The sequence below is a fragment of the Meleagris gallopavo genome, chromosome 1 (assembly GCF_905368555.1).
Source record: "Meleagris gallopavo chromosome 1, MGAL_WU_HG_1.1, whole genome shotgun sequence".
Lineage (NCBI taxonomy): Eukaryota > Metazoa > Chordata > Aves > Galliformes > Phasianidae > Meleagris > Meleagris gallopavo.
The window spans coordinates 133,354,603-133,378,859 of NC_139404.1; the positions used below are offsets into that span (position 1 = coordinate 133,354,603).

General features: G+C 39.8%; 1 protein-coding gene and 1 long non-coding RNA gene across 4 annotated transcripts in view; one reads left to right on the forward strand and one right to left on the reverse strand.

Annotated features, from left to right (window-relative positions):
• Positions 1–1,923, reverse strand: part of UXS1 (UDP-glucuronate decarboxylase 1) — a 55,406-nt gene extending 53,483 nt beyond the window's left edge. Inside the window, exon 1 of the mRNA XM_010728139.4 lies at positions 1,718–1,923. Within this exon, the coding sequence (XP_010726441.1) occupies positions 1,718–1,814 (97 nt within the window). The 5' untranslated portion in view covers positions 1,815–1,923. The remainder of the gene's footprint in view (positions 1–1,717) is intronic.
• A 12-nt stretch (positions 1,924–1,935) lies between these two features.
• LOC146545626 (uncharacterized) lies at positions 1,936–23,846 on the forward strand. Of its 3 annotated transcripts, XR_014880723.1 has the most exons (5): positions 1,999–2,042; positions 3,231–3,459; positions 20,127–20,336; positions 21,459–21,548; positions 22,785–23,846. It is a non-coding gene; the product is annotated as an uncharacterized LOC146545626 (long non-coding RNA). The 3 variants fall into 3 exon arrangements; XR_014880724.1 differs by lacking the exon at positions 21,459–21,548 and having other exon boundaries at positions 1,936–2,010; XR_014880722.1 differs by lacking the exon at positions 21,459–21,548.
• Positions 23,847–24,257: the final 411 nt, after the last annotated feature.

Below are 24,257 nucleotides of genomic sequence, written 5' to 3' on the forward strand. Positions count from 1 at the left end.
TCTCAAATTTCAAGCTATTTTAATCTTGCAATATCTGACAGCATGCAGAGCACAGTGATGATTCAGTAATATTGCAAGTAGTACACCATCAGGATAGGGGGATGGAATCATAATCACTCTCACAGAAAAGATAATGAAAGATAGTCTCTCTACAATCTATTACATCACTGGCATCTGCCAAAATAACATACTACATGGAGACACCAGGACAAAAACTAATGATTCCGCTACCCTATTACTGAAAAGATGGAATAGTACAGCAACTGGACATGGCAGATGTGCAGAAACCATACACCCACCAGATACTCTTTTTAAGCTGCCCTTTGCCACACCCATCTGCAGTCCTCTCCTGATTTTTTCAAACTCAAAGAATGACCAGAAACAAGGGAGAGAAGATTTCTATAACCTGCAGCCCAAACAGCAAAAATAATACAGCAGTTTTCCTTTTCTTTAAGGCTAGATTTTACCCAGACAGCAAAAATGATCATGTCCACAGAGTATATTCAATAGCCGGGTCCTAGCAGCCATACCAACTGCCACGCAATCCCAATGCCTGATAGCTTTGCTTTCTAAATTAAGTTTTCTCTTTTGCAAAATATCAAATTCTTTCAGAAGCAGAAGAATCATCATTAAGCAATTCCAGCTTTACTACGCATGGCACCCTAAGTCACTTGAGCAAACTGGGGAAGAGAAGGCTCAGGGGACACCTGAGAGCAGCCTTCCAATACTTAAAAGGTAGGTTATAAGCAGGAGGGAAATCAACTTTCTACATGGGTAGGTAGTGACAAGACAAGAGGGAATAAACTAAAAAAGGGGAGATTTAGGTTAAATGCTGGGGAAATTTTTTACTGAGAGGGAGGTGAGGCGCTGGCACAGCTGCCCAGAGAAGCTGTGGTGCCACATCCCTGCAGGCGCTCAAGGCCAGGTTGGATGGGGCCCTGGGCAGCCTGAGGTGGTGAGGGGCAGCCCTGCCCATGGCAGGGGTTGGGATGGGTGGGATATGAAATCCCTTTTAACTCAAACCACTCAGTGATACTAGGAAACTGTCTTAAGAGTGAGAGCTGGTATATGATTTCAGCAATTTCAACAGTGACTAAATAATGAGATCTTGCAAACACAGTAACATGTGGCGGCAATGGGAATTCCTATCTTCCAGTTCTGGCGTAGGAAACACCATCTTTCCTCCAACATGCCCAAGCTGTACCTCTGAGCCCTGCCAAATGCACAGGGAGGATCCTGAGCGGCCCTCGCACACACCCATCTCCAAGGAGAGCTCACCTACACGCGCCCTGCAGCACCGACAGCATCTAGCGATGCTGACAGAGCTTCCACGATCCCGCCTTCTGACGTGCAGGCCACACAAAATCCACACAAGACTGAAACAACAACAAGCTAACGCTAAATGTGCGAAAGGGACGAGAATGGGAAGAGTGCTCACAGCCCAGCACGGTAAATCTCAGGGTCTACCTGACTCACGCCTGTAACCCACGCCGTAAACATTCCACTCAGCGGCTATTCTATGATCTCCCCGAGTACTTTTTGTGCCTCTCGGCACACAGGCACAACCCGAACCCCGTCCCACCGGCATGACCACCCCGCGGAACGCGGCCCGCTCGCGCCGAGCCGCCCCGCCGAGCCGGAGGAAGTTTCCGCGGGGCGGCGAGAGAGAAACCCAGCGGAGCCCCCTCCTCGCTCGCTCGCTCGCTCGCTCACTCACAGGCGACGTAGGCGATGCAGGCGAGCCCCACGAGCAGCTTCATTCTCCTGCGGTTGATGGCGGTCAGCAAGCGCAGCAGCGGCCCCTTGCTCACCATGCCCAGGGCACGCAGAGCCGGGCACGCCACCCGCGGCTCCCCCCGCCCGGCTGCCCGGGAACCGCTCGCGCAGGCGCAGCGGCGCCCGCCCTCCCCTTCCTTCCCCTGCTCTGCTTGCGCTAGGCGGCCGGAGCGGCGGCGGCGGCGCCGCGCCGCCTGGCAGTGCGCATGCGCGGTTCGCGACAAACTGCAAACGGTGGGTGTGGGCGGAGCGCTGAGGTGGCGGAGGTGATGAGTCCGTTCGTTCGTGTGTCTGTCTGTTCTTCCTTCACAGCAAGCCGCGGGTTCTGGGCTACAGGCTGCCTGGGGGCGCCCGCCTTCCACAAAGCGAGCCTGAGGCTCCCGCTGCCTTTCTGGTCCACTGACACGGTCTTTTACGGTGCTGCTTTGTGTGTGTGGCTTTGTCTCCTGTTGCCTCCCGCGGTAGTGGCCTTTGGGTGTCCTGCTGGTCACAGGAAAGCTGCACACCCGAAAAAACACCTCACACGTGTGCCACGCTTTGTTTCTAAGCAGTCAGTGCCTGGTGTCCTGAAAGCTCCATTTGCCTCAGTGCAAGCAACCCGATCTAGTTGGAAGTACCCCTGCCCATAGCAGGGCTTAGAACTGAGCGGTCTTCAAGTCCTCACAGCCCAAACGGGAGAGGAGGCTGAGGGGAGGACTTGACACTCTACAAAGACGTGAGAGGGGGTCGTTTCGAGGTGGGGGTTGGCTTCTTCTCCCAGGTAGCAGTGATAGGACAAGAGGGAATGGCCTCAAATTGCACCAGAGGAGGTTGGATCAGGTTGGATATTAGCAAACATTTCTTCTCGGAAGGAGTGGTGAGGCAGTGGCACAGGCTGCCCAGGGAGCTGGTGGAGTCACCATCACTGAAGGTGTTCAAGAACTGTGTGGATGTGGCACTGAGGGATGTGGGACTGAGGGTGGGCTGGTGGTTGGTCTTGATGATCAGAGAGGTCTTTTCCAACCTTAATGATCCTATTATTCTGTCTGTTTCTCCATGCATCTCTTTGCTATGATGACTGTACAGTGCTATGGGTTTGTTTCTTTACTGGCATTTTTCCTGTTTGAAAGAAATAGTTTATTAATTTGTATCTGTATAGGATAATAAAATTTAAACTGCTCAAAAATCGCTTACAGTTTCACTGCAACTTCTATCTGAAGGCCTTACAGCCTGTTGCAAACCACTGGTTTGTATTTGTCTGGAGTGATAGAAACCTTTATCATGTGTCAAAGTATTTTTCTCTTGGTAAAACGCAATCTGAAAAGAAAACTTCCATCAAAAGCATTCCGTTTCAGTATTATGACCTTCAAATAGTTTCAGACAAATATTCTTTTTCATATTCATCTCCCTCGGGAGAATACTGCAAGAATAAGTGTTCTTGAACTAAATGACTCGTTTCAATTATTTACTTACAGAAGAGAAGGACAGCTGTTTATTGTGACCTCTGTCCAGCAAAGGCCCAGTTAACTCCTTACGAGGAGTAAAATGTGGGAAAAGTCACGAAGAAGTGTAGATCTTCAAAGGATAATGTGCAGTAAGATGCCATTCAGCACGGTGAAGAATATCACATTGTGGCCCAGAGTGGCAGTAATGTTATTCGGGAAGCCTTGAGAATCAAAATTTCCTATCTCCTACTCCTGTGCTGTAAGTATAAAGCCAACTCCTTTCCTCTTGACTTTTGTTTCTTTTGGTTTGTATTTGATATACTTTACTTGCATGTTTATTCCACTTGCTTATAGACATGTGAAGAAGAGAGTATAAACATAAAAATCATTTAAAATACAATCTTGCACTGAGTTTATCTGCAGAGCAATCACTCAGATAGTAACAGTTTATACCAGGAGAAAGTTTGGCCATTAAAAATCTACAGCTGAACAGTGCTGCATGAAAGCTAGAGAGTATTACAGTTATTACTGCATCCCTTTTACAAGGTGAGCCCTGCAACTCAGGTTCCCATTGTTTTCAGTCAGAATTTTGAATAACGGTACTCACATGCTCGACTCGTGTTCCACAGGCCTTTAGGGATAAAGACATTTTTAACAATTGCCCTGCCTGAAGCTCAACTGCACAGTCCACTGGACTGCTTGTGTAAGACATCTTGCTTGGTGCCATCCATGCTCTGTGTTCAGGCTAGTTCTGCTGCAGAAGCATATTGAGACAGTCTGCAATCCATGAAGATTGGAAAAGCAGAGTAAGGAAGCAGAGTGCTCCATGGAGGGTCGTGATGGAGGAGACTAGAACCACATGGAAGCAGCCTAACTATGCTCCCTTAAGGGCCAGCTCTTTGTTACATGCAACATCTGACTGTATCCATGCTTTTTTTGCAAGTAATCCATAGCATGTTGAACTTAACATAGGCTGCAGAGGAGTGTGCTTAAAAGTCCATTATATGTCAACTATAACAATAGGCAAGTATATTTTAAGTGTTATGAACTTCTCTAGTCCAACAGTAGGCAACAGTAGGGTGCTTATTTCAGGATGTGTTTGGTCACCCCCACAACCTTGTGCCAAAGACTGGCACCAATAGCAGAGATTCTGGCACGTAGTGGCTTGCTAAATGTGTCAAGAGAAAGATTGAGGGATGGCATGGTTTTGGAAGCTGCCTCTTAAGAGACTGCTATGCATCAGGAAGCAAGCATCCATCTGCCTTAAGTCATTATCTCCGCGAGGCTGTCAGTATGACCTCAGCTAATGGCAAACCTCTCAGGGCTTGTTTGCAAGCAATAAACCCTGTCTCCCATGTTACAGTTTCCATCCTTAGTTCTTAAAGTGCTTTATGAGAGCATTTTGATTTCTCACTAAAACACAGCCTGTGAAATTATGTCAATTTTTTAAGATGTTTTTTGCTTTATAATTATGTCTTCCTTAATAACTAAAAATGTGAAGGCACAGTTGTATATGCCTGAATGATTGGTATGAATTTTGAATTAACAACACCCCTGCAACATCCTTTTCTTTGAAGCCTGACCAAATCAGAACTATGGAACTGTGCAATTACCCAGCTTTTGTTTCAGAATAAGGAAGAAAAAGGAGTGCTGTGATATGAACAATTTCTGCATGACGTTATATAAGGGAAGCTGTTCTGTCCTATGGAAATAGAGAAGATCCTGTGCTTCTGTCCCAGTCATGCTTCTGCAAGAGATCACGTTCCACAATATGATCTGCCAAACAGAAATGTTCTCTGGGCAGTGAGACCCAAGCAGAGAGAACTGCTGTGATTGAGATAAGAAAATGAGCTGCAAAGCACTGAAAAAATGCAAAACTAAAAACAGGCTATTACCACCATATTACTATCATCTCTTGTGACTTTATTCTCTTAGTCAATTAAGGCTGAAAGTAGACAAGACTGAGTTGGACAGCTCTGTCCTCCCTCGCAGCCCATCTTCATCTACAGGCTAGTGGTACACTCCTTGAAGGAATTTTTCTGGTACCTTTATCTTCTTCTAGGAAAGCTATAGATTATTCTATGGAATAGGACTTTTGTACTGCATAGGCACAACAGTGCAGTTGTACAGAGGCCTAGATAATCTTGAAAAAAAATTGGCGTTTGGCCCTGTTCAGATAGTAAAAACATGGAAACAGGTTTTTACAACAAAGTTTGAAATGTCAAGTGTTGTCTTTTGTTTTGTTTTTAAATTAAGTCTACTTTTAACAATAGGTTATGACCTATTGTTAGGTCATTGTGAGGAGAATTCAGACAAAAAGGTCTGAGATAAATCTAGCAGTGTTTCTTTTTAGGGAAAGATGGAAGTTAGAGAGTTTGTGGGTTTTTTTCTAAGACAAAAGAAAAGGGAACATGCAGTTCTGGGAATTGTGTCAATTCTTTTAACATTAGCATCTCAAAAGAGAAAAAAACTGCTAAAACTGCTTCGGAGAGTTATTATTTAATATTTGGATGGGATGGCGATAAACAGTTTCAAATACGAATGGATCACAGCTGCCCTTAGGATTACATGAATGCAGAATTGAGTCAATCCTAGACCTCAAAAGCATACAAAGTAGGAGGCTGGCCATCCAGAGAATGTGAACAAACAAACAAGTGGGTGTCAAATTTGGAAATGTCTGCTTGAATACAAATTTGCAGAAATTAGGTGAATCATTTCATTATTTAATCAGCTATTCGCAAAGAATGAATTATAACATACAAGCAAATAATTGTATGTTAAAAATCTTTGTAGTCCATCTACTTTGTTAATCAGTTTCCTGGGGTACTCTGTTAGTCCCAAGATGTCATTCTGTGAAAGCTGAGAGACTCCTTTTTGTATCAAGAACATAGAAACCCAACACAGAAAGCTCTTAGAAAAGTTGTTTCCATCTCCGGATTTGAAATGGATATAGCGTAGAGAGACAAATAAAAGTCAAGCAGCAATTACAAATTGTCTGGTAAGCATTACCTACAGAAGGTACTTGTTCTTCATGACACATTTTTTCCAAGGTAACCAATGATGACCCCGTACATGTTCAAAGTTGGAAAAAGATTGTGAGATGCTGTATCTATTCTGAAAGTGCAGAAGATAACTGAACAAGAATGAAGTAGCAGAGAGAGTGGTTAAACTGCAGAACCTTGTGAGCAGTTGAAAGCACTGCTCCTCAGAGTTCTTTAATCATCCATCAAATAGGCTAGGTTTATTGGTCTGGGTCAGCAAGCACGTTAATCATTCACTCCTCTTTTACTTTTCATTATTTCCCTGAATCCTTTGGAGATTTTTAATTGGCGTTGTTCTTCCCTATAGCATGCGGGAAACAGTGACTTTGAATGGCTTTATTTTGGATTGGTTTCAAAGTCATAACAGTATGTCATTGCCCAGCCCAAAAAAATAAAAGGCTGTTTTGGGGTGGATCAGTTATGTATCTATCTATAATGTGAACTCGAAGTAGTGGCTTAGAATGGCTTTTTAAGAAAATCCTCTTGGGTTATACTGGGAGTCCATGCTGGCTGCTGCAACGTTTGGGACAGGGAAGCTGTTTGGAATCTTTATTTGTAATGATGCAGATTGGATGTGACTATAGCTATTTTAGCTGTATAATATATAAAAGGTCTTCTTCTCCTTTCCTCATGTGAGCTCCAGGCAGGTGATTTACAAGCCAACTCAGTGATAGCGATTCTGCATTATACAGATGTGAAGATTATCAATTTAATTGTGAGTAAAGAATAACGTTGAGTAACTGAGGAAGCTGGGCTGCAAGAGACTGGAGAGCACATCTGCTCTGCACTCTAGAGACGTTACTGATGGCATTTCCCTCTGAGGCAGGAAAGAATCTTAGCGCTGTTCATCACAAAACATTACTGACAAATAAAGCAGAAAGTAAACATCATTAAAGATGTTGTGAGAACTTGTAAGGTTGATAGAAAGGCACTAGTTGGAAGAGTCTATATCACAGCCCACTTGAAATGTATATGAAGTGCTCAAATTCCTACTGATGCTTGGTATTATTCCTCTTCTACAAATTTCCCTAGCTGTAGTGTCAGAGAGGTAGGATGACTGACAGACACTCACACATTTCTGGAAATGTAATGTAAAAATATTACTGAGTTTATGTGACTTGTAGCTATAAAATTGCATGATCTTATGAAGAGGGATCTAGAACAGCTGCAAACAAAACAGCTTTTTGTTGCAGGCTCCTTAATAGCTGGACAGCAGAGGGCTGTGTGACCCATGGAAGCATAGGTTCTATGCACAGATGTGCCTGTGTACTCTAGATCTGGGATTTCATCAGGGCCAAATATTTCCTTTTTCTCCAACAGGAAATTATTTTTCCTTCTGAATGGAGTGATGCAGAGGAGATGTGTCCAAACAGAATCTCACAGACATGTTCTTGCCACAAAGAAGTCCAATATTATCCTAGGCTTTGTTAGTCAGAATCTGACCAGCAGGTCAACGGTGGTGATCTTTCCTCTCAGGACAAGTGATGCCACACATGGAGCCCTGTGTCCAATTCTGGTCTGTACTATACAAGAAAGACATAGACATACTGGAGACAGTCCAATGGATGGCCAGGAAAAGGACTAAGGGTCTGGAACACTGTCCTATGAGGAAAGGCTGAGAGAGCTGGGACTGTTCAGCCTGGGTAAGGAAAGACTCAGGGTGGATATGTGAAGAGAGGGTGCAAGGAAGACAGAGCCAATGTTGCCCAGTGATAGGACAACAGTTAATGTGCATGAACTGGAATGCAGGATTCTCCCTCTGAACATCAGGTAATGCTTTAACTTACTGAAGAATTGAACAGGCTGTCCAGAGAGGCAGCGTGAAGATCTCTTTAAAGATCTCCAAAAGCTGCCTGGACTTATGCCTGGTCACTCTGCTTCAGGTGGCACTGTTTGAGCACAGACTGGACCAAATGGACCTAGAGGTCTCTGACAACTTCAGCCATTCTGTAATTCTGTATTTACGAAGTAAACAAAAGCACATTTTCCTTTGTTGTGTGTCCTTGTGTTATTCTTGTTCTGTTCCTTGATACAGCTGAATAGATACAAAACCGTGTGAATGCACATATGACCTGACTTTAGTAATCTCAATAGAAATATTCATGTGCATAAAATCACTAGTGAACAGCCTTCTGTGTACCCTTATTCTCTTTAGTAATTTCCACCTTTAGAATTATAGCCTATGATCAAGATAATTTTAGTATCAAATTTATGTTTTGAAGTCAGGAGGATTAGTAATTTCCAGATAAGTTTTACAGCAGCTAATAAGATTTGACCAAATAAACTTTCATTATTGCCTTCCAAAGTTAAATCATAGTCTTACATAAACAATAAATTCCCTCAGTGAATACCTGTTAAATGAATTTGCAAATTGTGTTGCAGTCCGATAAACAAACAAACAAAATTAATAAACAAATCCTTGAATGTTCTTGTTATACACATTGTAAATTAATTCCTGGTAAAGGCAATACCTCCACAGGTCTCCAACGCATGTAAAAGCAGTGTGAACTTTTGAGTATGAAACTTATTTGTAGAAAAAAATGTGGTAATTCTTACGTGTGTATTTTTACCTTGTGCCTGCTACTGGAACTGAAGATTTATTGCTACAATACATATTAAAAGCAACCAACAATAGACAAAAGGATTAAGGCATACTGTGTTTGAACATTAGATCAAAAATAATTATTAAAAAAATATCCTTTCCTGTTATGCCAGTGCTTCCATGGAAAGGTTTTATAAATAAATAGGCTTACATTTATCATGGGCTTCCAACTTGGCAATTAAGCTAAGTTGTTTAGGTCAGTCTTAGACAATAGACTATGACCTTACTGGCTCATTCAACCCTCCCTTTTTCCTGTGGAAACAATACTGTGAAGTGAATGGTGAATTGTGGAAGGAATGTGGTGGAGGCAAAGCCAAAACATACACCTGAATTACTTCTGAAAGTACTCCTAGATCCTGAAGTTTTAAGTGCTTTGAAGGATTTTGCAAAAGGTTCTGAGAAAAAGAAGCCTTTCATCAGGAGGCTTACATCTGAAGTGTAGGGGGTCTGTAGAAGTAAAAGGCATGGAAACCTTTCTCCTGTGCACGTGTGATAGGCTGAATATGTAGGAACAGAATCTCAAACTAGTGCCTCTTAAAAGTAAATCATTATACCGATTCAAGTTACTAGTCATTTCAGCAAATGCGTGGCTCTGGAGCTTGCCTACTGCACGCACAGAAAGATTTCCCAACCAAGCTGTACTGGATTCACTTCCTGTGCCCATACAGATGTTACTGGAAAAATATATCTCTTGGAAGATAGCTTAAACCAGTTTCCTGAAAAGAATCAAGCAGCATCGATAAAATGAGTTGTTACTATACATTTTGCCCTAATCTCTGTGTTGGTGGGGGCTATGATTTTTTTAGCATGCATGTATGTATGTCTGTGGCTCTTGAAGTCTTTCTCTGCTTCCCTGTCTCTCTGGTCCTCAGTAATTTTTTAATCAGCTTGTTTCATCTGAAACAGCATAGACCACAAAGGTGATATTTTGTTATACACGTATTGATGGTGGCTGGATAGAAAAGATAGAGGTTAGCTCAAGTCTAATTAAGTAGCAAGGAATTCAACAGGATGTGACAGGATGTGATGGACTGTGACAACTTCAATCAGAGCTGATAAATTTATTAAATACGAAACAATCCAACTACAAGACAGATTCCTTTACAACTAGACTTCATTAGCTCCTCTGTTTCTGGAGTTATTAATTGTTGTTACAAAACTTGAGAGCAAAGTACCAACTAACATTGAGAAATGAGCAGAGCCTCAGAAGCAGAGAAATCTAGACAAGATAAAGAATAATATGGGAAGAAAACGAAAAGAAAGCATTCCATTAAAATTAAAAATCTGTGTCTAAATATCTTAAAGCAGAAGTTTTAAGCATCCACATTTTTCCTCAAAATATTGAGAACGATGCCGACAATGAAGATCTACAGTGGAGTTCTGAGCCCTTTTGATCCCATTAGCTGGCATTTACAAAAAGAGGAGGTTGTTTGCATGAGGAGAGAAGGAAGGGTGTCATCCACATGAATGGCACTTTGGTAGTGTGCACTGGCTCAGCCCCCCCATTCTCACCTAAAATTGAACTTGGCTGTAGACTTCTATTACTCATGTATATCATTAAGCCTTCATTTGCTAAACCTAGCCAACCAAAGAGCAAGTGCAAGTAGAACAAGTTTTATACTCCATCTGTCACACCATTCAGTTGCTTTCTGTATGGTTCTGTCATAAGAAAAAGTATTTGAAATGCATTGTTTCTGAATTTAGTTGTTTTTTTGTTTTTTGTTTGTTTTGTTTGTTTGTTTGTTGTTTTGTTTGTTTTTGTTTTTTGTTTTAAAGAAAATGACCGTATGGAGAGACTGCATCAGCAAGTTCTGTCTAGAGATCAGAGATTAGGATGCTCTTCTACAGTCATTCTAATAGGAAATTCCTCACTACCTATGTCATTTATTTCAATTTTTGAGTCAAGTAGTCTGTAGAACCCGTAATATTCTTACAGGTGGAACCCTTCATGTTCTTTCAGCTTCAGTTAAAGCTTTTATGCTTCAGGGCTTAGGTACTCTGTGTGGTCTCTAAATAGAGATACAAACAAATGCAAATAAAAACTATATTAAAAACTCATATGTTAAGGATTTTAAAACAATGCCCTTCAACATTGTCATCTGCTTTGGGATGTAATTACACTTCACCACCAGGAACAGAGAAATCTCATATATTTAGCAGTAGCTGCAGTCTATCTTGCATCCTGCAATTAGTTGAGCTACTATCTATAATTCTGATGTCCTTCACTGGGAGCTGAAGGGCTCCCTAATACCAAATTACTGACTGTCATTTGGGTCTTAGGCCACACATAAAATCACAGTTAGCAGGCAATAACTGATACAACAGCAGAAAAATCTTTGTATTTCCCATCTCTCACTTATAATCTAGCACACCCCTCTGCTATTGTTACTGACTGGTAAGGGATTCAAGTACACACAATTGTGGCTCAGGGTTGCTGAATGCAGATCCTGGGCATGCCACAGTCAAACAGCAGGGGAGGGCAATAGTCCAGAGATTTGTGTTTGATATCTGGCCAAAATTTTCATCTTCTCCACATATAGTGAGGCTAAGGTATTTGGCAAAGATGGGAAAAAAAAAAAGCAGGTCTTTTTTTGTAAGATACAGAGCTGGTGTGCACATAAGGGAGGGGAGAAGGGCCATGGGAAGGCGTGTGATACTGATAAGTGTTTGTAGAATTGGCATCATGATCTGTGTCCATGCTCACTCACAGACATGCAGTGGGGGCATGGCTATAATATCAGACTAGAGGAAGTAAGGCTTTCTGTAGGCCTGTGTGAAGCATCTCACTGCTCCTGTAAATACTTCTTTCCCATCTGTTGTTCCATTTGGCCTGGAAGCTCTGCAAGCCGTGGAGATTCATTAGTTAAATAAAAAAAAGGAGGCAGAACAGATAGAGTGATAGGAGATATGTTTTGGTACAATGGTCCTTTATAATGTCAAATTTGTGTTTTCAGTGACTTTGTGTGCAAATTTCTACTGTTAGTCTTGAGCCTGTCCATAGGTATTTTTTCTTCTTTAGATGATACATATGTTTTTAATGGCTTTAGCTTTATTCCTCAGCTTTTCAAGAGTTAATCTTCCACCAAATGCACATACACTTCCTTCATGAAGCACCTTTCCTCTTTGTAATCCTGGACTGCATGGAAAAGTAGATCTCTGAATATAGTAAACCAGGCAAAATGTTACCCATTGAAATACCAACTCAGATGTATCCTCTGAAATCCTTCATTGGAAAACAGGTAGTTAGAGAAATTTTTGAATCCTTTAATGCGCTACCATTACTATCACATGAAAGATCTTCCCAGTTTACAGTTCAGATGATTTAAAGAAGGTGACTAAAAGCCTTTGAAACAATTAATGCAAGTCACTAAGAAAGTGTTCATGCCTGATTTTTTTTTTTAAACTTCAGTGGTTTAATTGCTTCTTGAGCTTGATGAGGTGTTGATCACTACTAGATTGCAATAGCTCAGCTTCCTCTGGCAAAAACTTTGAGATGAAAGTAGGGTAATTATTATCTGGCTATCCAGTTTTCCTCGTAAGAGCAAGAAGAATGTTATTTAAAAAATCTTCCATAAGGAGAAGGAATCAAATAGTTGATAGAATTCTACTTTAATCTGATAAAATTAAGAAAGGTCTATTTATAACCTGCCTACTCACTGCTCAATTTAGATATAGAAATATTTTTTTAATATTTTAGCACTGTTTCTATCCAGTCTTCCTGATGAAAGCTTACTCAGAGAGAAGGAAAACAGTAGCTAAGGGGTTGCTATTCAGAATAAGACATATCAATATTTAATACATTGATCCTTTTCCAGAATACACTTATTAACTGTCTACCTACTCTCTGTGAATTTAATGGGAACCACATATGCAAGACATGGCTTTTATTAGCATGGGTCAGTGCCAAGTCAGTAAAGAGCCTCATACAAGAAATCATGTGAATTTCTTGAGGTCCAAGTTAAAAGCAAGGAAAGTAAAGAAAGTAAATTTCTAAAGAGTGACTCACAAAAAGTGGTTTGTTATAAATGCAGTGTTAAGCCACACGTTTAATGGTTAGATGAACTGGTATAGGTCCTGAACTTTACTCTGGATTGGGGTTTAAGACCAAAGGATTCATGGATGTTTAAGGTGAGTGTTGTCTTGCTGTTTTGATGGAAACTGAGTCACTTTTGCAGATTTTTTCCTGTTTTTGAACTGAAAGTTAGAAAATCCAAATAATTTTTCCAGAAACTCTTGGTATCCCATGCTTTCCGCTGTAAAATGCATTCGTTGAATGCTAGTTGTATTTATGAATGCCAGTTGTATTTACTAACAGCTATATCTTCAATTCATATGTAAACATTTCTCGAAACTGTTTTGTATTCTTTGTGACCCCACTTTAGCTATAACTATGTTGCAGGATTGAATGGAATCTAACAAACTGAAAAATTATATTAAATGAGTGTGATATAGGGAGATACAAAGGAAGTCCGGAGCTTACTGGAAAGATGACTTATTCAATGCCAAGGCCACTGGAAACACCTTATAGTTCATTGTGCAGATGGATTCTACCCTAAGCTAGCTCTTTCTCCTCATAAATTATGTAAGCAACTTGCAACACAGGAGCATAAGTTCAACTTTGGGGTCAGACATCTAAGTGTTATACTGTCTAGGCTTCAGTTTTTGGGTGATTAAGTCCTGTATCAGCACTGTGGCTGCCAGGTTCCCAGAGAAACCAGTTCTCTTCTGAACATCCTTCATTCTGCCTGTTCCTTCCCTCTGTTATACCATTTATCTTCATGGAATGAGATCAAAACTATCTTCTCTTTTGTTTCATGAAAAAGAGGAAAATATTGGAGCAGCCTAAGGTACCCTGGTGCTTCAGGTTGGAGTGGCTGCACAACACTAGCAAAGTCTATATTACAGGACTGAAATACTGAGGGTGGTTTCTGTAAGTCTGGAGGAATGACTATATATTATTAGAGATTTTACATGGACTTTGTAACAGGGCTGTTTCCTCAATCTTTAAGTAATTTTTACACCTGAATTAATTTGATGGCTTAACTATTATTCTCTATTTCCACAAAGTGTAGCTAGCTAGCTAATTAGCTTTAGCTCACATGCCGGTTCAAAGTTTTTCATTGACAAGGTCTCTGGTTTCAGCATTCAGAATAAAGGCTTGTCTGGTTTTGATTATATAAATGAACATTTTTTCTATGTGTCACTGACAAATAGTACAGGTGCCACCTAAACAGTAACAATCTTTATTCACTTTTAAGCACAGCCGTGTATCAGTTCACTTTCCTGTTTTTCTTAGAAGGAATATCCTACGTGGTTCACGAGAATCCTTGCAGCTGCCTGCTTTTTGTGACCATAGAGCAAAGGCAACACTCAGAATCATAACTGGTCTTAAAGCATATCACATTCTTCCTGAAAATGCATAATTCCACTTGTAAGTACAACTCTCTTCTCATTTTTCTGAGAGTTCATCACCATTTAGACGAAGAACCCACACTGAATGCTGATGTCAGGAGTCCAGAGGGTGCTGGCACATCCCTCCTCCCCTCCTGGGAATATGCCTACCTGGGCTTAGGGCCAACTGCATCCAAGGTGAGCAGAACTCCGGTGATGAAAGGAATGGAATGTGCTTGGCTGGAGGTCCTCACTCCTTCCAGAGTTTCTTTCAAACTGAGGATCTTGCTTTGTCCCTCACCTGAATTACCTATGATTTTGCCTCATTCCTACATAAAGCATGCAAAACTTGGAGTTAAATGCAGGATCTCTTCTTTTTTTCCACATCTCTCAAAACAGCTTTCAGTAGTGGTTGTCCTTATGATGCACAAATGCAACTAGGTGACAAGTCTCACAGTGGAGACAATGGGCCAGAGGGGCCCAAGTGTGGGTTACACAGCTGGGGACAAGTCAGTGCTTTACTGCTGCCAGCAAGGCTCTTTTCTACCCTTTTGCACAACTCTGTATAACCTTGACCAGCCTGTTGGGACTGACATTTTCTCCTTTTGGAGTTTTGTAGTCTTATCACAGAGTTCCTCTCCCTTTTAATTCTCATTACCACTACATCGTTCTTCCACTTTTTAAACCTGTATCTTGGTAATACCTTGTTACAGCTGAGATGGACTTTAATACATCCTATGTAGTGTTCTTGCTTAAAAGCTGAGATTGCCATTCTCAAAAGCAATTTAGCTGCCCAGGACTAAATCTGTTTCTGACCTTATCTGGAAAAGACATATTAGTGATCCACCAACAGTTACTGAGTTACATTTCTGCAAGAAGTCCTTCACACAGTTTTAATGGCAGCAACTTCCCAGCCATAGCCAGAACTCACATAGACTAAATCACAGTACCAAACTGCAAGCAAATCAGCTTCATGATAGAAATTTCCCTGTCAGACACTCTCTGAATTATGTATTCCTTGTTCTGCATACATAGCTGGTATTGATGGAGGGGAAATAAAAGCAGCAATACATGTGAGATAAAAACAGAGAATCTGCAGGAAAAGACATTTTCCTTTGTTTTATTTCTTCTGGTAACAGTGTTGTTTTTGGAAGACTGTACAAGGCTTACCAGAAACCTCACTTCTGTGTTGCAAGCCTTCCTCATGTACCAAGAAGTTTCTCCCTCTGGGACCATATTATGTGAGGGCAGTAAGTTTACACTTGTCTGGAGGGTCTCCCCCGAGTCCCTCAGCTCACTGCTTTCATAAGTACTGCTAATAGCCTGCCTTTACAGCTGAGCTAACTCAACTGCACATAGTGCAAATATGATCTCAGGCAACTCAGATGCAGAGTGTGTTAGGTCTAGAGGTTACATCCTGGAGATGCTGCAGGTCAGACCAGTGGGACCCATAGAGACATTGTCCCAGCCTAAGTGCTTTAAAAAGGATGGTTCAGTGAATACATTCACGAGGTGCTCTCTCATCTGCCCTGAAGTAGTGTCTGTGGCAGTGACGTGAAAACATTCCTGATGCAAGAAGCTTCCATGCAGTTGGTCATTATTAATGCAGACAGTTCTGACAACTAAAGCAAACAACATTTGGCAGCAACAACTTAATAAGAATGCTGTTAAGGAATGCAGTTTGCCAACCAGCAAGTGCATTGTTGTGCAGTTAGCTGGCTTCCCTGTCCCTCCATTTTTGGCTATTAAACATGTCGTTCTAAGTATATTTATCCTCTTGATATGCTTTACTGGTACCATCTCACAGCTTAGCACAAGATTGTTTTGAGTTCCTGACAATGTATTCTTCTGTTGATGTCGTAGAGATGGAACTGAAATACATGAAAAATCCAGAATGCAGGACAAATTCAGCAAGGAAGTAAAAGCCTGGTAATACATGGATTTGAACAGGGAGACTACCAGTACCAACATTTAGTTTCCCTGCATGTTCATATGTTCATTGAAACTAAACTGAATGCTAGCAATAACAAGAAGGCCCACATAATAAAAGCCTGTCCTCTCCCACATGCCTTATAGCACCCACTCAGGTGGATTAAGGTTTTCTGTGTCCCAGTTCTGACTTATTTCTTTCATCTCCTGTCCCTTGGCTTGCTGAAGGAACTGCCAAACACAAAAAAACTGGAGGCCTTGGAATGTGGCTCTGTATCCATTTTGGCTTTATTTGCTATGTATTCTTTACATTGAGAACTTAAGTGAAACCAGTTTGTCTTTCAATATAGAAAAGAGAGATCTTGCCTCCTGGACCAGAGACCTCTGACACAGAAATGTTTTTTATTTTGTTCTAGAGATTATTAATGAGGATTCCCCTGTTAGATTCTTTAAAAATTAGCTATTCTCCTGAGCTATTCTGAAGTGGGAAGTAGTGAGTTGTATCCATGCCATGTACTGTACAACAGCAAAAATAATAGTTTCTTCCTGTTTGTAAACACTAATGTCACGACTTGTGAAGGTGCTTTGCAGGGTATTAATAGGTGGCATACTGTAAGTATGCTTCTTGGAACTAATGTCTGTTATTTCCTTTCTTAATGCTTATTCTGTGTCACAGAATTGAATCATGTTAAAAATTAAGAGGAATAATTAAATTTTAAAATGGTTTTAACTATATTTAGTAGAACATTTTCATCAAATGGCTGGAAAGAATAAATGTATCAATTGTTTTGAAAAGGTTAATCAACATCATTGGATTGTGGCACTATTCCACATGGCACTAGAGTGCTAAAATAATATAGTGCTCTCTTCTCAATCCAGATTCATCTGGCTTTGGATCAGTGAGGCAGAAAGGTAGAAAAGTATCATGGAAATTCTCACTGCCACTAGGTCAAGTGCAATGGGTTTGGCACATGAGAATGCTGTGGGCTGAACTGCTGCAACAGGTGTAGTCACCGTCCCTGGAGGTGGTCGGAAGGCATGGAGGTGTGGCACTGGTGGCCATGGTTTAGCGGACATGGTGGTGTTGGGTTGATGGTTGGACTAGATGACGTTGGTCTTCTCCAACATTAATGATTTGATGATTCGATGTACATACTATTTCACTACAGGTGATGTGCAAAGGAGAATGTTTAGCAGTTCTCATTAAAAAAGAACAAACGGCAACAACAAAATAACAAGAGGACAAAGTGCACTTCCCAAACTTTCTTTCTGCTTCAGTTTATAATGTTAGAAATATCAGGAAAAGAAATCTTGTCTCCTGTAGTTTTGCTCAAAGCTTTATTCAGCATTTAGTTAAAATAGTAGGTGTTGAATGATTCACACCAACTGTATTTCTGGTGTTTAATTAAATGAATGTAAACTAACACTGATCAAACATCAACGAATTGCAAAACTGAAGTGTTTCAAACAATATGAAGAATGACCTCATTTGCTATACTTGATCAGTCTGTTTCTAGTTATGTACCATATAACAATCACGCCATTTTCCCAACTCTTTATTGAGATTGTAAGAGAACACAAAACCTGAATGTATTTTTTTTCCTCATATTTTTAATACTTCCTTCCGAACAAGAATCTTAGACTATTAACCATGCCTACCATAATTTAACCCTCCTCTCCAGAAGTTATGCCAACTGATAATCTGATCAGTCCAGAAAGCCAGTCATATCCTGGGCTACATCAAAATAAGCATGGTCAGCAGGTACAGGGAGGTGATCCTGCCCCTCTTCTCTGCATTGGTGAGGCCTCACCTGGAGTACTGCATCCAGATGTGGAGTCCTCAGTACAGGAGAGATGTGGACCTGTTGGAGTGCATCCAGAGGAGAGCCACAAAAATTAATCAAAGGGATGGAAGACCTTCGCTACAAGGACAGGCTGAGAGCTGGGGCTGTTCATCCTGGAGAAGGCTCTGGGGAGACTTGATAGCAGCCTTTCAGTATCTAAAAGGGGGCTATTAGAAAGCAGGAGACAGATTCTTTAGCAGGGTCTGCTGTGATAGGACAACAGGAAATGGTTTCAAACTAAAAAAGAAGAGATTTAGACTGGATATAAGGAAGAAGTCGTTACAGTAAGGGTGGTGAGGCTGGAACAGATTGATTGGAGAGGTGGTGAATGCCCTGTCCCTGGAGATGTTCAAGGCCAGATTGGATGGGGCCCTGGGCAGCCTGATCTAGTAGTTGGCAACTCTGCCCATGGCAGGCTGGTTGGAGCTCAATCATAGATGAGAATCATAGTATCATGGAATCATAGAATGGTTTGAGCTGGAGCAGACCTTTAAAGGTCACCTAGTACAACTTGTCCTTGCAATTAACAGGGACACCCACAACTAGATTCAATTGTTCAGAACCTGGTTGTTCCAGAGCTCACATGTCTCTGAAGCATTCTTGAACACTAAATAGGTAATTGCTGCTGTTACATTTTGTATTCTCCTCATTGAGGATGTTTCACAGGTAAGAATCCATAATATTTCGACCTTGAGAGAATCTGGCATTTGATGGTGATTATGTGCATGTATCTGTGTTTTGCTAGGCAGGGGAGTGAACTCCCTTAGTGACTATCCTTATAACACAGGATTTGTGTTTCAGAATAAGACTTTTCCTGCCTAAAGATATTTTCAAACAAGCACGTTTGCTCTTTTTTTTTTTTCTCCTTCTTTTTTCTATCTTTAAAGATCACAGAATGGTTGAATTTGGAAGGAAGCTCTGGAGCTCGTCTGCAGCACACCATGACTCCTCTCAGAAAGCTCACGTGAGCTCTCTCTTTAAGGCATTCAGAACATAGGCAATTGTTACATATAATTGCAGCTTGGCAATGATCTCTTATGTATTTACTTTGTCCAAACAGTATATTCTGGAGAAAGATTTACAGCTGAAAACACTTGAGTAGGCCATGTCTTTCAGAATGAGGGAATGCACATCAATTTTTTATGAACGTGATGTCTTCAAATTTTAGCATGAGTGAATGGACAAGGTGAGTAAAATGATGGAGAGGACAACATTCAAAGGTTGAATAGTGACGTTCTTTTACAGATTACCCGCATTCTCTCCTCCACCATGAGGCACTTCCCACATCAGCTGTCTTCTTCATGGTTGTTTTTTGTTGTTTTTTTTTTCCCAGTAACTCACAGGAAATGTAGTGTACATGTCAACAAATAACAAATCTTGTAGTATTTAGCTTCTGGAATATACTAGGATTTAAGATCCAGTCCTAACAATAGAAGGTAAGAGAAGATTTGTCAAGTAAAATGGTCAGTGTTCTGTAGAACATCTACACTGTGTTCTGTTTACTTCGGGATTTACTGTGTCTCTTTGAACTCCGCTGTGAAATTACACCACTGGAAACTAAAAAATGAGATTATTTGGATGTGGTGCTTGCCTACCTGATATTGTGAATGGAATGATTTCTTGACAAACATCAACTTATTTTTTTCTATTATTTTAAGCCTGTAATTTCATTAGTGTGGTTTTGGTTCGGTGGTAGGTTTGTTTTTAAAAGCCATAGAGGAATAAGACAAAAATTCAGAAATAAAAGAAATAATATACTAAGAAAAAAAAATTACTTCAGAGGTACCATAGAAACTCTTGTTTGTGTTCTCCATGCCATGTTTTCCTATATAGTTTAGCCTCCTTGATTCCAATAAAGCCCCAGATATGCTTTATGGTCTTAATTAATCACCAGAGTGTATACTGATGTAGCCACATGAAATGCCTATTGGAAAACACTCATGCTTGGGATTCTGACACAAGAAAAATGGTACTTGAGAGTGAATTCTCATGAAGCTTTACATTATACTTTCGTAAATAAGACCCTGCTGATTGCTGGAATATTTAATTTCTTAAAAAAAAAAAAAATCAAAACAAAGCAAAACTTAACCTCTCTCTTTCGTTTTTTTTCTGTTTTCAGAAAAATAAAGAAAAACAGATTTGCTGCCATTCAAAACCTTGAAAACTTTGAAAACTTTTGAATTTTATTTTCAACATTTTCATATAGTTCTTTTCAGTCAATGGGAAGTATCTGTGATGATTAGCAGCACTGACTTTTTGATATTCCTGAGGGTAACTTGTTACCTGCTTCTATGCTCATTGGTTTTATTTTCCTGATAGAAGACTGAGGGTAAGTGGTGTTTATCTTATTTGTTAAACTGAAAGGTTGTCTTCCGTTCCTTGGTAGACAGCTGGAAAACGTGTTAAACAAAATAAGCCTGAAAAATTGATAGCACACCATTTTTCATATAAGATATTATAGCATTTGCAGCTTTGTCATTACTTTCCACTTTCCTCCTTGTCCTTGTTTGATTTGGCGTCAATTTCTCAGCATATTTGGCTATACTGATTCTGAGAGGAAACAGAAAGCAACAAATGCCACTCACTGATGTATCTTTCCTAGGCAGCATTCTTATCTGCTACTTAGCAATTTTATTCTGAAGCTTTGCAGATAATGGTAAAGAAATTTTGATTATGTATTTTAAACTGTAATTATGTGGAACTAATTATTCAAATTAAAGAGAGGTTATGAAACTAGATATGTGTATCTTTGAATCCTTACTTTATACCAGTTCTATAGACTGGTTAAGACTACAATTAATTGATAGATTTTTTAATATAATTTGAAAGAGCTCTGAAGTCATTTATTGAATGCAAAGGGCAATGTGACTCCTAAAGTCTGATAATACTCTCTGATCCTGAGCTCATATGGAAAGATAAACGGAGCACACATATTGGACTTTGTGATGCTGTCTCCAGTGGGGAGACTGAAATTCTGCCAGTTCTACTTAGAATTCAAAGGTTTTTTTTATTATTTTATTAATTCATTATCTTAATTATGCACAACATCTCTCTAGAAGTTTCCTGAAGAGAAGCAAAAATCTGTTTTGTGGTCATTAATAGGAGGAATAGACTGTGATTTGTTTCCAGGCTGAGAATATTTGCTGAAAAGAGGAAGTTCAGCCTGGAAAAACTCTCACCTGACTGAAAAGGAATTTACTTATTTTCTGATGTGACATGAAGGGGGTATAACATCTAAGTCTTTTCAACCAGGAGAAACATGGCTAAAGAGTTATGCAGTTCCTCACAGATTTTGTTCATTCTGCTTTTAAATAAACTTGCTGGCAAGTTTTTATCCAGTGTGACTTACATAAATTTTGATGTCTGTCCGGAAATCAGTGCGAGATCATAAAGCTGTATTAATTTTATTGTTATCTTCAGCTGAAAGTAGTAATGAGATTTCTCTCCACAGTCCCTTCCTCCTCTGAGAGGCTCCTCATTCTGAAATGAATATTTTACATTCCTGCCAAACATGCAAATGACCAACATTTCACATCAAAAGGTTGTGTTTCAATCTCCACTTTTTTTATGGTTCCATACTAATTCTCCTAATTAAGAGACAAGCAGATTTTACATGACATTACTTGACATTTGCCAAAGTGTGTATTACAGGGATCTATGGCTACATTGACATAGGACTTTGCCTCAGTACAGAACTGAGGCTGTGGAGGGAATTCCTCCAGCTATTGTCAGTGTGCACTTAGCTATTTGGCCTGTGGAGCTGTTGGCTGTGTGCAAAGCTAAAGTCCCTTTGAAGAATGTAAAATCAGAAGCTGTGTTCCTGCTGTGCATCAACTGCATTGCAACCCCTAACAGGCTTCAGGGTCAAAACTATTCATGGACCTTTGGGAAAGTTTGGTCTGCAGCCAGGGGAACAGCTGAAGTGTGATCTGAAGTAAGAGCTGTCCACTGTCTCCTGTATCTCTATCAGACAAAACCCTGATTTCTGATGAGCTCCTTTTCTTATACCACGTACTTGCTAAAATTGATGTTGTCTCTCACTTTTCACTTTCTATGAAGTATTTTAATCTCTTTTTATTTTCATTGCTTAAGTACCTCTTTATTTCTTTTTTCCCCTAATACACCAACTCCTTGCCATAATATACCATATTTTTTCTGATTTATTCTTGGGAAAAAAAAAACCCACAAAACAGTGGCCTAACAAATTCTCCAGTTTTCAGTGTATAAACATAATTTATTGTGTCTCATTTATCCTTCCTGGAAGGTTTTCACTATCACCTTAGAGTCTTTGGAATGCTCCTGTTAAGTGGAATAGCATGAAGATAGGGATGCCATTTGCTTATAAATTGCCTTCTTCCCTTGTCCTACATTGGGAAAAATGATCACCTTCACATAGATGGGGGTCAATATTTTGCATCAACTGTAAGACAGAAGTGTCTAGAAGAAACTCTTTGTTACTATGTTTGTAGGTGTGTTGACTACCTTTACATGCCCTCATTTAGATGTTCACTTAAGGGTGCCCACTCACTCCCCCTCCTGCCAGTGGGATGGAGGAGAGAACTGGGAAAAAAAAAAGGTGGAACTTGTAGACTGAGATAAAAGCTATTTACTAAGACAAAAAAGGAAGAGACAAATAACAGTCATAGTAATTATATATATATTTGATATATACATGCATATATAATATGTATGTTATATTTGATATATATGACAATTATATCTATGTTTTATATATATAGCATGTATTTTTTTTTTCTTCTGTCGTTTGTCATCTCAGCAACATCGTGGATAATCCCGGGATTCCTTTGAGAAAAACAGTTGAAATCAGAAATACAACAATCACCTCCATCTAAATACTGTCAAAATTTTGGTGGATCAGCTCTGCAACAGATTGAGAAACTTGTCCTTGTGTAATGCAAGCAAAATACTTCAGAAGGAACCTAAACCCCATGAGATTTTCCAACCTAAGTGCTTTGCTGAATCACCACCTGCACCACCTGCACCACCTGCATTGATAGCTTGTTGAAATACTTAGTATTTCACTCATCCAGACAAGATTATGTAGAAGCAGATAATTTCAACATAGACGGTGTTTTAAGAACCTGCTTTCAATAACCAGGCTGGTATAGAATGAGCGCAATAGTTTATTTACTTGTGGGTTATTGCTGATCCACGTACAGTGGGACATTTGTATTCCCTTTGATCACATCAGTGTTATGCTGACGACTAACTTTTGATCATTCAAAATCCTTTTGAAATAGCTACTGTGCACTATATTTCTACATTTAAATCGAATTAAAACTTTTGTTCTGAACTTGATTTTCCCTTTAATGCCAACTACATTGCTATACGTGTTACTTATGCTATCATGCAATTGAATGGATTTGAAGTAGTAGCTTAAAAATACCCACAGATGTATAGTTTGAATGGGAAAAAACACTTCAGGAAAAAGTAGATGGTAATTAGTTGGTTAGCACAGCATTTTTTTGAGTTGTTTTATGAAAAGCAGAATGTTGCCACATTTTACATTCTGTTTTCATGATGGCATCTCTGAATTTTCCAGTTTGCCCCTTGAACATCCAACTTTGTTCCTTGTATTAATCTAAACCTAAGTCTTAATTTATTTTTTCTTCTTTTTTTATGCATGCTAATCTCCTTGGAGTGCCAGGAACTGGTGGGTTGGAGCCAGTTCTAATTGAAAACAATGAAATGTTCAGTTTGACATCAGTGTTTTCAAGATATGTAGAAGGGTTAGTAATTATTTTAAACTCTTACTATTGTTAATTGTTAATTGTATGCTAATCTGATCAATTCTCATTGCTTGAAAAAAGACAAATTCATTTCAGTGACTAAATTGAACAATGTGGTTTATTTGTATATTTTATTTGCCTATATGTTTGTAAAAAACATTCACATGCCCATATACAAACCTGCTACTCTACATCTTGAACAAATATTATATTTATCTGGTAACTAGAATTTAACAGCAGGTACGGGACCTGCTAAATCCTGCTGAGGGTAATTTTTCAATGTGCATTCATTAGCAAATATTAGCATCCACATTTCATTTAACAGAGATAGGATAACAAGAAATTAATGGACCACTCACTTAAAATTAATAGCTTCTATCTCTTAAACTGACAGAATCAGTCAATAAGAAATGTGTATATTCACCCTAATGCAGTGCATTTTAATAGATATGGAGATCTCTATGATATTTGGATCTTGGAGCACCAGTGCCTTTGTCCCA